The 13,373-nt window shown below is 38.3% G+C and overlaps 1 protein-coding gene across 2 annotated transcripts in view; it reads left to right on the top strand.

Annotated features, from left to right (window-relative positions):
• The window catches only part of LOC124170534 (Krueppel homolog 1-like), a 53,908-nt gene extending 44,131 nt beyond the window's left edge, over positions 1-9,777 (top strand). For both annotated transcript variants that reach the window (XM_046549324.1, XM_046549330.1), the window contains exons 2-8: positions 453-585; positions 3,052-3,203; positions 4,596-4,739; positions 5,344-5,462; positions 7,557-7,822; positions 8,090-8,296; positions 8,781-9,777. In XM_046549324.1, coding sequence (XP_046405280.1) covers positions 529-585; positions 3,052-3,203; positions 4,596-4,739; positions 5,344-5,462; positions 7,557-7,822; positions 8,090-8,296; positions 8,781-9,509 — 1,674 coding nt within the window. In that variant the 5' untranslated portion in view covers positions 453-528 and the 3' untranslated portion in view covers positions 9,510-9,777. The remainder of the gene's footprint in view (positions 1-452; positions 586-3,051; positions 3,204-4,595; positions 4,740-5,343; positions 5,463-7,556; positions 7,823-8,089; positions 8,297-8,780) is intronic.
• Positions 9,778-13,373: the final 3,596 nt, after the last annotated feature.

Genomic DNA, 13,373 nt, shown 5'->3' with positions numbered 1-13,373 from the left:
CGGTTTTGACATTTTTTCACAGGAAAGTGCGGCAATGAATATCTTTCCACGGCATAATCGAATTACACTCTTGAATGTACACTCCACTCGTGACCCGTGCACGGACGCCTCCTCCGAGTAACTTACTACGTCTACTTACGTGGAATCTACCGGGCATCAAAGGATCACTTAGTTTAAATCCGCTTTTAAAAGGTCTGGATTCGGTTTCGAGCATTTGCCGTTCGTGTTCAGCCTTCGGATTGAGGTCTTAACGGCGCGACGCAGCTTACAGAATGAGTTAACTCTTTCAAAAGTTTAATCCGATTGTACGACGATATAGTATTCAGGATAACATAATCATTCACGATTTTATATCAGCCTTTTCCATCGGTCCCATATTAAATATACAAGCTATATTTTTGCTGAGGTTGTTGATAAAAGGTTGATCATGTTTATTCATTTTATCCTTACAGCACTTTAACGAGAAGGAGGCGGTGCAGGAAGGAAGGCGTCGGGCGTCTTGCGAGGAGGAAGTCGCCGACGGTAGCGATGGGAGAAACCCTGGAGGAGATCCAGCAACCAGTCTCCCCAACAATGGTTGTGCAGGTGAGTCCCGGCAAATACGCCCCTACCCTCCCAGCAACCTCCACGGCTCTCGGTACAAGGTTCCGATCAAGGCCCTCTTCCTCTCATCCCTGCTGGTGGGGGATCGTCAAAAGACTACTCCAGTCCATGAATAATGTGGACGGCCGATGGGAGCTCAGCGGGGGAGGTTGGAGAAGCTAGTTCTCGCGGTGAACACGCTTCAGGCCCGAGGGACAGGGGGATTCGCCCCGCATCACTCCCACTCTCCATCTTTGGAGAACGTTCGTTCGCGGGTGTTTTATTTTTCCTATTGTGCCTCAAGTAAGCACAAGAAGTCGGTCGATCGTCAGCGCTCACGGTTTTTTTGCATCCACTCCAAACGCCTAAGGGATAAAACACCTCCATTCGAACTAAATTTCGACCGCATCAAAATTTATAGAGCTAATGATGATGCATTCTTCGTTAAGACTTATATGAAGGAAAGAGGTACAATTTAAATACCTATATCGCTCCGTTAACTGTGTTGGTCACGAAGTCCTATTCTGTCCGTCATCGCTTTTTAAAAAAATTCTTGTCCTGGACATCATGAGATGCAAGTGAGAAACCTATCTTCCTTTGGAAGTGGCTGAAATCGCCTTGAAATGGAAGAATTTCACAAAATTATTAGTTTTACCCGCTTTTCAGCAACATAGGAGAAATTAATTTTTTCGAGACACCGCATGAGACCTCCCAATTGCATATGCAGAGATTTTAAAGAGGTTTATTCCCTATGACTAGTTCACGGGCAAGATCTTCTGGCTGAGATGATTTAGCAGGTGATGCAGGTTTATCGTAAGGCTTTAAGAAAAGCGGAAGGTCTAGCGGCTGTTTTTATGCGCTGAGATGGTCCTGGGACGGACAGAGGTTCGGGGTCGACGTACCCTTCTTTGCGGAACTCCTCCATGATGTAAGCCCCAGCAGGTTGATTTTCTATATTGCAGTCGTAGATATCAAGATGAAGTGTCAAATGAAATACGAGAGATGGAACAAATAAAAAGATGAGTAAAGTTTATAGCTATCTGCCTCGAATAAATTGTTGCAATTTAGTGGTAGTGTAATTTTTTTCATTAATCCTTCAAAATTATAGGATATGAATTCCGACATATGAGAGGTTTTAGCGTTTCAAATAAGAGGATGACTCAAAAAACAGAATGAAGATTCGGATATTCGCCCGCGCGGATGTGTGACAGAATTCGCTCGTGCGTGATATGTCGTAGGACTTGTGTACAAGAGCATTTGGGTTGGATGCTACACTTAACCCACCTTCATTCACTTGTCTTACAACTAATATTATGGGGATGGGAGGAGTTGTGCCCAGCGCCTTCGGAAGGCGGTCTGTTAAGAGACGCTTCACTCCCTTAATACCGGACATATTTATTTTGCGAAGAACTACTCGCTTGAAACTAACGTTATAATATTGAAAATTTTGATGTGTTTAGAGTATACTTTTTTAAACCCTTGCCTGTTTCTCCAATTTAAAATGTTTTAATCTGAGATAAATACCGAGATAAAATTTCAAATTTGAGATACGTTGTTGTCTAATTGATATACCCTAAACATTTCAAGACGTTGCTAACGTTTTAAACGAGCAATAGGTCGCGAAGAAAGACCGAGCGATAGTGATGTGCCCTTTTAATATACTTACGTAATTTTCAAGTGATAAGTGTAATAATTCATCAGATAATACCCCTTGTAGTGTATGTCCATTTCAAAGAAAGTTTGCTTTGAATTTAAAAAGGTCCTAAGCGTGTATGGGAGGGAGCTCCCCTACACACATGATATGAGGGTATTATTTTGCCAAATTAAAAATGTGCCAAACAGCTTGCATATTAATTTTAAGTGATATTAATTAATTCCATTGATTCTTGATAACTAGGGGCTACGTGAATAAAGGTAAGAGGAGAATGTGAAAGAAAAAATCTTCAATTATTCCGTTTCATTTAGCTCTAGTTCGAATGTTTCAAGGTATCCTTCAGCTATGTCTCCTACGATAATAGTCAATGAAGCCCAAAATATTACCAATGGTTGATGTCTTTGTAGTTTGTCTTTATAACCGAAGCGTTCGCTGCTAACACTGAGAAATGCCTTTTTACATCGTTTTCTCCATTATCATTATGCATATTTCTGAGGATGCATAGTTCTCCCAATTACGCTTTCCTCCAATAACTTGATGGATTCTTGTTATCAAGAATTAAAAAGACCAAAAAATATCCTCTCCTCTCGGGTGGATACTGAAATGACACCCAGACGAATAAATAGAGGCGTGGTCGGTCAAACTTGTTTGCTGCCCAAGGGCCACTTGAATACTGCGGAAGTTATCGAGTCTGAATAGGGGTTGGGGAGGGATCCTCATCCTTGAAGCAGCCGAGGAGGTCGAAGACCAAAATACTTCCTGGGTAGATTTGAAAAAAAAATCTCAATGGCTTTTCCTTCTTCCTCTCCTTGCAGAGCGACAGCGAAGAGTCCACTGCGTCGACCTTGGGGTTGAGCCCTGGCCTGTCCGGAATGGACCTCTCTGGCGACACTGCCGAAGGTCGAGTTGGAGCTGACCCAAGGAGTGGCGAAGGAGGCGATGCACAGGAGGGGGAATTCTTGTGCAGGTAATTTTGCCTCGTATGGACGCACGTAGACCATCACTCCGTTCCTATATATCTCTCTCTCTCGTATTCACGGCACCTCCGAAGATGCGAAGGCCCTCCCCCTTCGAAGTAGTCTCCGTCTTCCGGGAGGCGCCGAGCCCGGGCGTGTTCCAAGCAAAGCGCCACAGAGGTTGCCGAAGTCGGGGCCGCCAGGGGGGGTTGGGTTTATCAGTTGCGCCATTTAGAAATGTTTAACTGGTGTATTAACTTTTAGGGAAGAATAAAAAACTTGGAAAGGAAATGAAAAACTTTGAGATTAAAAATAAGTCGGGGGAATATGCAACTTTGAGGAAGATGGTTTAACATTTGTGGAGAAAGAATCTAAAATTTCGGTAAAGAATCAAAATTTGGGAAACAGCAAAATAAAAATTTTTGGATGGGGGATTAGAAAATTGGTAGGAATAAGGAATTTAGGAGGTAGATGAAAAAAAAGGAAGACAGGGAAGTTACAAAATTGGGAGAATGGAAAATTCATGAAGAAATATTAAAACTCAAAATTTTTATAGGTTTACAGTACACAATTTAATTTAACATGCATACCGATTAGTAGATTTTAGTGATAAGTAAACAGGGTTTTGAGTTGACCATACCATCAATTATTTTGATTGGTAAGTAGCTGTATGCTGAAGTGGAGCTAAGGCAGTAAAGGGCTGTTGGGGATTGGGATTGTTAGTTTTCTGTGGAAATGCTACCCCACATCTGTAGGAAATATAAATATATGTATAGAGTGGGCGTATCGTATAATTATGATTGAAGTGGGTATCCCTGTAAAAATCTATCAATTTTTAGATGCAAATTGCCACCAGAGGCGGATCCAGACATAAATTTGGAGGAGGGGGGATGGATATTTAGATATTTAAGATTCGCAATTAGTGGTTTACTCAGCCAAGTTATATGAGGTTTTCAGAAATTACCACAAAATTAATTCAATACAGTGGCGTAACTCCGGGGGGGATGAGGGGGATAGATCCCCTCCCCAAAGCCTCAGAGAAATAAAAAAAATTATTTACGACTATTGTCTAGTTTTGACGTGTAATAACTGCACATGCTTAAAGTTAATTTTTAGTGCGAAAATGATGTGAAATGTATTTCCAGGCATCTTATTTTTTTTAATTTTTCTCAACGGGGGTGGGGATCTCCACCATAGGCTATCCCATCCCACCCCCCAAAGCATAGTCGTAGTTACGCCACTGAGCCAATATATGATGTATAAAAAATTGAAAAAGCTTTGTCCAAATGAAATGAATGACTTTATGGTTTATACCACTGTATGTATCAAAAATGCATTCATGGCATTACATTCTATCAACCTGAGGTAGATAGGCAGTACTCTGACAATTTTTATTTTTCCAGATGGGGTACTTGTGAAGAATCCTTTTCCCATGTGGACCTCTTGGCCAGTCATGTCACATGCATTCACGCAGCATCTGGAGAGAATGGACTGTTCTTCTGTGGCTGGAGAGGCTGCAGTCGTGGGAAAAGAGGCTTCAATGCCAGGTGAGCCAGTGGCACAGCGAGGGGAAGGTTTTTGGGGATACCCCCCCCCCCCCCAGAGCGCAGAGAAATCTTTAAGTGTAATCTAATATTTTACTTAATTGGATTAATATTACTTATAGAATAGTGTAAGGATTAATAAAATATCCCTCAGAAGACCGTAAAACTCACCATTTTTAACAATTAATCTTAAATTTTCTTCTGGTTGAAGGCCCCTGTACCTCCCGCTTACCCTGGGAGGTATGCCATACCCCCATGCCGCCTAGTATTAGTTGCGCCTGAAATCCTCCCCCCCTAGCCTTAATTCCTAGCTGTGCCCCTGTGGTGAGCAATCACTGAAATCTATATAAATGCTCCATTTACTTTTTTAAATTCTAAATCAGGGAAACAATCCTTTACTAATTGTAGTTATCCTAAATGAATCGATTCTTTTAGCACTATATTAGGAAAACACATTGAAGTCTCCCAATGGCGTTTGTGATTCAATATCAAGTTTTAGTTTCCTAATTGTTCAGAATGTAGAAGAAATATATGAAGACTTCATAAAGCACCATATCCCTTGGGAAACTTTCCACAAATTATAATTTTTTCATCTTTTCTTCCTCAGGTATAAAATGCTGATACATGTAAGGACTCATACCAATGAAAAGCCACATCGCTGCCCAAGATGTGATAAAAGCTTCAGTCGTGCCGAAAACCTGAAAATTCATGCTCGATCTCATACAGGTAAGTTTTGGTACTTATATTTAATTCATAATGAAATTGCTTAAACATGAACCCAGCATTAGTTAAAACATCTAACCAGCCAGTTGGTGAGCAAGTTAACTGAAATTTTTGATAAAAATAAGTTAGCATGATAAAGCGTAGTGAGCATAGTGATGTGATAAAGTGATGGATCGAGGATAAGAACAATGGGGGGGCTAAGTGGGGTTAAAAATTCCAGCAGTAGTGGGGGTCGGAAAAAAATTACCATTCTATCTAGTGTAAATTGGATACTCAAGGGGGAGGTATAGCTCCCTTTGACCCCCCCTCCCCCATAGATCTGCCACTGGTGTGATATGTATATGAAGCTTTGGAAGAGGTCGGACAATTAGGTTCCTCTGAGGATGACTGTAGATGCTAATGAGAGAAATTTTGATTGGGGCATGTAGAAAAAAATGTGTATTTGTGTGATATAATGAATCAGCTGCGCTTGGACCTAGGCTTGGATCTTGAAATAAAGGAATCCAGGTTTCTGTCACTAAATTTTTATCTTATTTTATTTTCTAAATAATGAATATAGGTTCAGTGACGGCGCTAGCAGGTGCGGGGCTAGGGGCGAACCTTCAGTGCGGGGCTCTTCACTTAAAATATTAAACTCTATACCCCATCTACAAACTCGAGCATTTTGAATCCCTACCACTCTCTGGCTAAGTATGTGTTCCCCTCCCAAATTCAGACTTCGTAATTACGCCGTTATGATACCATCACGCAGTTGAGTTCAAAATAGTATAATACAAATTAAATTTATAATTATATTTAATCATAAAATTATAACATAAAACAAACATTAAAAGCGCGCTTTTTACTTTAAATTACTGCATTATTCCTTTTTCATAATATTATTTTTTGTATAGCACGGACTTAACAATACAGTAATAGTTGAAATTGCGTTTTCAAACTATCGTATATTTTAATTTTTTTTACGAACGCGGGGCCCCCCAAAGCGCGAGGCCCGGGGCAGTCGCCCCGGTCGCCCCGCCCTAAGGCCGGCTCTCTATAGGTTTCCAAAGTTGGCAATGGAGCCAATTTCATCGATGATTTAGCTTACATTTAAACAAATTTTAAAATGGAATGCCTGCTGAATGAAAAATGTCTTGATCGATAGTGACTTCATTTCATGCGTGATTGCAAATGCTTGATGGTCTGTCCCATGACTCTTAATGGAAGCATTGCTAAAAATGACATCACGACAATCATCTAACAATTTCATGAAGTACGTTTGTCTTTTAACTTCAAGATTTTCTCTCTCTAATGGTTTTCAAAATCCAAATATGTAACTCTGGAAATTTGCATTTTTAAATTTCTCATAAATTTAGGCATTATTTTCAAAATTCTAGACAGTTCATGATGGAATTGAATAAAAAAATTGACTAGAAGGACTACTAAGGCTGAGTCGAGGAAAGATTTTGATGTTCAGTAACTGAGGCAGAGTGTCCAGAGGCAAGGTACTCATCATATAGTAGAGGAAGATACAGTGGCATAGTCAGTGACCTCCTCCCCCCGCCACCCCCCGAAATATAAAAACACAATTATTTTCCTTCATAAAAGAAAAAAAATACTGAAAAATCATGAATTTACAAAGTATTTCTTTAAAAAATGGAGTTTATTCGAATATGAACAGTGTTAAAATTAGTTTAAAACCTTCTACCCTGTTTTTAAACAAATTTTCTGCCCTGGTTTTGGACCCCCCCAAACAAAATTCCTGGCTACGCCACTGGGAAGATATGAAATAGAATTTTCAGTACCAATTAAAGAAGGGTTCAGGTTGGTAAGGTGACTTTCCACCCTGAGGGCCTCGGTTTGATTCCCAGCTGAAATATTTTAGAGACTACCCGATCCCTATTTGAGTGCTTTGTCGAGGGGGCTTCGGGTATAGCATTAGGTCTATCGGATGGGATTTTAAGCCGTGTTACCGTAGGTACCTTTCATTTAGAGCAGATTAATGCAACATCTTGTTTCTCCACACTCATGCCCTCATGGTGAATATGACCTCGGCTGCTGTTCGCCTCCATAAAATACCATACCAATGAATGACACCATTTCCATTTTTTCTTTCAGGTGAAAGACCTTACGTTTGCCCAGTTCCTGGATGTGGAAAGGCATACTCTAATTCAAGTGATCGATTCAAGCACACAAGAACTCACTCTGTTGAAAGACCATATGCTTGCCGTGTTCCTGGATGCTCCAAAAGATACACAGATCCCTCTTCTCTTCGAAAACATGTGAAAACATATGCCCATTACCACCGTCCCACATCAGATGAGAACTCCAAGGCTGCGGAGCAAGAAGAGTGTGATCAAAACAAAACTAATACTATAGTGAAGGTAATTTTCCTTGATATTGCTATTGGATAAAGCACAAATCATATAATTTTATGATTGAAAGTTTAGGTATACTAATTTTTGTTCGTGAAAAAGATTTTAAAATGTGATTTTTAGATTTTTTAATACTTTAATATGATCTTGCTTTGAGATTTATATGTTAAGAATCAAACTATGTTATCAAATAATGAAATACTTGTAGTCCATTTGAAATGTTTACTACCTTTGCAAAATTTTTAAATGGTGTATAATTCATATCTTCTGAATTAGGTGGACGTCAAATCTACAGATTGTGATTCAAACCCTAAAATAAACCAGTTGGGAAAGAACACGAATAAAACTGATGCTGAAGAAGAGAAAAACCTCAGGAATCTTAGAAATTCTAGGAATTCATCTAGAAAACCCAGCAAAGTTGCCATAGCTGAGAATGAGAAGTTGCCAGTCAAAAACTTGAGTGAATCTTTAGCTGAGAAAAATGTGAGTACATATTTTGCTCTTTTCTAATTTTGCCAACTACTCAAAGATACCTTTAAAGTGAATTTATGTATTTGTCATTCTCATGTCAATAATGGCTCGAAAAACTACGTATTTCATCAGTTAAACAATTATGTACTAGGAATCATGTAAACAGTATGAAGATAACAACTACGTAGTTGACATAGAGAAAAAATGAGTTATGTATGTTAAATACATATTAATAACATACAGTATGGCTATAATCCATATCACAGCAAAATGTTTACCTTCAAGTAATCATTGAAAATTATTAAAATAGGATTTCAAAAATCCTAATAGTCAACCATGATTTTCTTACTTTGAAACTGAATATGTATTACTATCTTATAAGTGAGAAGGAATCAATATATTTCTATGGCTCTAAGAAAACTCTTTCGCAGTCTCTAAGAAAAGCTTTCATAAAATTGTTTGATTTTAATTAAATAAATAAACTTTTGTTTTACAGAACTTGAAAACCAGTGAATCTATTATCACATCAAATGGGTCTGTTAATGGTGATGTACCAAAGTGTGGGCGTTTACAACAGTTCTATGGAAAAGCATCTTCATCACCAGCTTGGGATGCAGTTCCTGATGATAAATGGTTGGAGAATGACATTGAAGAAGTGGAGGAGGATGACGATTCCAACCAAGGAGGGCTCCCAGTTCAACCAGAAGTTGAATTGAAGGAGAGTTACTGCATGTCAGATGAAGAAGTGCGCACACACTTGGGGCATCCCAAAGTGGACAATGGATGGTCCTCAGGTGCGGATGAGGAGTGGATGTCTGATGGAAGTGATTACACCCTATGTGACAGGTCAAAAATCAAACACTCAGTGCCATCCTACCTGAAATTCACCAACAGTTTATCTAAGTCTTCCCTCAAGCATTATTATTTGGCGGAGCAACACTTGATCTCAAAACTCAGCAAAAAGAACTACATTCTCTCTCGATCATATCATCAGAGGTTGAATGACCTTTTGCTGAAATCGTATTCCAACTATGAATCAGTTCAGTGCCTTAAAGGTAAAAATTATGACTGTCCCCTAGACTCTTTCCAGCCAATGGATTATTCCTGTTCTGCCTCCCACCAAAAGTCACAAGCAGCAGGGAAGTACAGTGTGCTGAACGATATGGCTTATCATTCAATACCTTATGAGCAGGTTGTGCCTCTTGATTTGAGGAAGGTAAATTAGGAAAATATTTACTGCCAATGGGATTACTGTGCAACAAAATGATTCACCTGAGGTGCCAGAGGTTTGGTGCTATGAGTCAGAATATCTATGGAGCTGTACATATGGTTGTATATAAAATGTGTGAGTGTACATAATGTTTAAGAGAAGTATTGTGATATTACACTGAATAATATAGACACAGGATTTTCATGTGTGGGCATCTAACAGCACGACTTAATTTGCAATTTTGTTAAAGAGCAATAAATATATGCCATGTATCAAGTCATGACTTGTGTGTTTTTGTTATGGGAGCATGATAAGTGAAATGGATGGGGTTTCCGCTTTCCAAAAATTAAAATAGGAAAGGCCAGCCATTTTAGGGGAAAGCGACGATATAGCTTCTTTTGATTTAAATGAAAATTTTTTCAAAATCAAAATAGTGGACTCCTTTATCAACATAACATGATAAAACAGGAATTAGGCAAAATGCTTTCCTGATGGACTAAATTAAGTTTTCTTAGGTTTCAAATTAGATTTAAAGATTCCATAATCTTCGGTCAATTCCATAGTGTTTCAGCTATGGACTCTGGCTCTATCATTTATAAAGAGCGCTCCTTAATGGCACAGCCAGACTCGGGACAAACAAAATTCCTTAGTGTGCAAGAAGGTTCAGGCATTATCCTCGACCCTGATTGTGTTGTCCACATCTCTGTTGCTTTTATTCCTTACTCTGGGGGAGGTTTCTGATATCTTTGGGTTAAACCACTGAGTGAGTGTTTGAACCCCAACTGAAGAAATATTTCCTTATCATAAAAATTTAGTATTTAATAACAGTGTTGATTTTTATGGTGGAATTCATAACAGTTTAGGTTTTCCTAAATGGCACTTTTCTATTTACCCTACGTTGACGTCAAAAAGTTTTTAATCCGCCCCTTTAACTTTCAGCGGTTGGCATTTATGTGCTTTCTCAGCACCTATTCCTATGACATCTCTCTATGTAAGTTCACTGCCTTCTTATGAAACACTTGCATTGAAATAGTTATCAGGATTCAAAAACACTTGGCACTTGAATGATATCTACTGTAATCTGATTGTGAAACAAAATGAATCAAAGACAGTCACTACAGGGGAATAATTCGGAGGGGGAACAGGGTATGAAGCCACTTAAGGCCTGAATTCAGAAGTATAACATGCCATGCTTAAATATTGATTGTCAGTGGACATAAATAGCTTATGATGGAATGAGAATATTCCTACCACTTATAATTGGTCTTCGATGATTCTATTCTTCATCTTCAAATGAATATGGTTTTATCATACTTCTTTCCGCTCTGTCCATAAATCTTCCACTTTTTCCCTTATGTTTCCTTACCCAACTTTTTTCTCCCACAGACTGATCAGCCCACCTCTCCATAAAATATTTGCTGTAACCAAAAAATTCATCTCTGCCATATTATATCAAATCATTTCTCCATGTCACCAATAGAGCACATCATTATTCATTTCCAATTCCTCATGTCCTCAAATTAGTCTATGTTGATAATGGGCAGCTCCCCTATACATCCTAATTCAAAAACCTATTTTGGCTTAAGGAAGATTTTCAAACCTCTCCTCTGGCTACACCATAGCAACATGACATGAATGTGAATAATTAAAGATTTGTAACAGCTGCAAGAATTTTCAGAAAAAACTGGTATTGCAATCGGAGGTGCAATTTTCCACACAAATAGGTACTTTGAATATGACATGGGTTTCAATATCATGTCATCAGAGTGCATCTTGAAGCACAATGATGATGATATTGTAGCATTGAAAACTCAGGTTGAATTTAAAGTTATTTTAAAGGATTATCGCACCTCATTCTTCCAATATGGACAAAATCCACTCCTTATTTAAGATAAGAGTTAATATAGCCAATCATGGCCTGTTCCAGGATTTTTTTCTGGGGGGGGGGGTCACAAGGATGACAGGCAGATGGTCTTCTCATATTTGAGATTAAAGACAACACACAAAAATTCATGTACAAAATATTCTCTTTTTTTAATATGAAAGTTATTTATATGAAATTAAATGATTAAGGCTCAAAAATACTCAAAACAAAACAAATTTAATGATGAGGGTATTAAAAAGCTTTTCTATATTTTAACCCTAGGGCTAACCTAACCTAATGGGCTGCGGGTGTTCATGATTTTAGCTGCCATTCAGTGCAGAAGAGATCCCCTGTGCAGGAAGTGGCCCTAGCCACGAGGGCTGGTCTTGAAGAGTTAAGCCCCTTAGCGATCCTTACAGTGAGGGAAAGGCTCAAGTCATTTCTTATGGACAGCAGTTAGAGGTGGATTCAGGGTCATTAGGTAAATTTCATTTGTATCAAAGGCATTGCTGTCACCTCATGGCCAACGAACACATTGATGGTTGACCATGGCAGTCATAACATACCATGTATAACAGACAATATATATGCAGGAAATATGATTTGCCTTTACAAGAAGGATGTGTCAATGATTAACCTACTGAATTTGTCACTATCCTGTGCTAAATGGTCTAATTTTTTTAATTAATGAATTTATATGTATCATTTAATATTCAAGACCATTATATAGTCCCTACTGCAATCCAGTAAATTTCATTGTTAACATCTGGAGTTATGATGAATGAGATGGTATCCCAATCAATTTCAGAGTACTAAAAGGTATAGCAGCAAATGTGAAATCCTTAACAAAATATGGAACACACATGATCTGCAACTGGGAAGCAGGGAGTTTGTGCTGGGTCTTCCATAATATCAGCAGGAATTGGGAGTTGGCACGCGTGGGAATAGGGGCTAAATCCCTGGGGCATATTTTGGAGAGACTTAACTGAAGCTCAGGCCTGAGAAGTACAGATTTAGAAGGTGCAGCTTCTCCCCATACATTATGCTGTTCCTGGGTTATTTGATATAACTTTCAATACATTTTCTGAAGTTTTGGACGTAGTACTTCAAACAACTATGAAAAAAGTAATAAATTGATTACCATAAGATTGTGGTCCATAGAAAATCAGCCTTCTACTCCAAAGATTCCACTAAAGAGGTGGATTATTTATTTTCTCTCTTCTTGGACATCCTCTTATAAATTGTGTGAAGAAAGAACTAACTCAAGCAACAGACACTATGAAAGGTCTTACATTGATTTACAGAGGAAAAAACAGCGCCACCGCAAATTTTAATGAAGAAATTGTCATTTTCACATAAATATGTGATCTTGAAGTTCTGACTGCAAACTCAACAGCATAAAACACTTGAATTGATTTTGGCTAACATTATAATTTGATAAGATTATAATTCTCATGAAATGCTCATTTCATATGAGTGGATGAAAAGGCAAGGGATAAAAGAGATTTTTTTTCCTAAGTAGAGTTATGAACATAAATTTGGTAAAGAAAACAAATGAGATCAACTAGATAATTAGAAGTGCATTTAATTATTGTCATCTCGATGTCAGCACAGAACACAAATAATCACTTGTATCATTTGGCCACCAAGTTTTTGAATATTTCTATCATCAATTTCTGTACCTTACTCTGTTTAGAAAGAAAATCACTTGTGCCCCTTGGCTTCTCACCTCCTCATATGATATTAATATATCTTATCTATCTTCTTACGGAGGATCACGAATATTACAATAGTGGAGTCCCCTTGAGGAGGATAAAGGTATAAAAACTGAGTAACACTATGTTATACAGCGCAGCCTCGCATTACAAACCAACATTAGTAGTTCGCTTCGCGGGAAAAACTGACGGCAAATCATAAATATTTGTATTATAAATTATTATAAAATACCATCAAATTTTATAAATTACTTATATTATTACAAAAATATCAAATGCAGACGTCTCCATTCAGCAACT

Source organism: Ischnura elegans, chromosome 1, assembly GCF_921293095.1.
Source record: "Ischnura elegans chromosome 1, ioIscEleg1.1, whole genome shotgun sequence".
NCBI lineage: Eukaryota > Metazoa > Arthropoda > Insecta > Odonata > Coenagrionidae > Ischnura > Ischnura elegans.
Note: the sequence above shows the minus strand (reverse complement) of the source record. Positions and strands in the feature narration are given on the sequence as shown.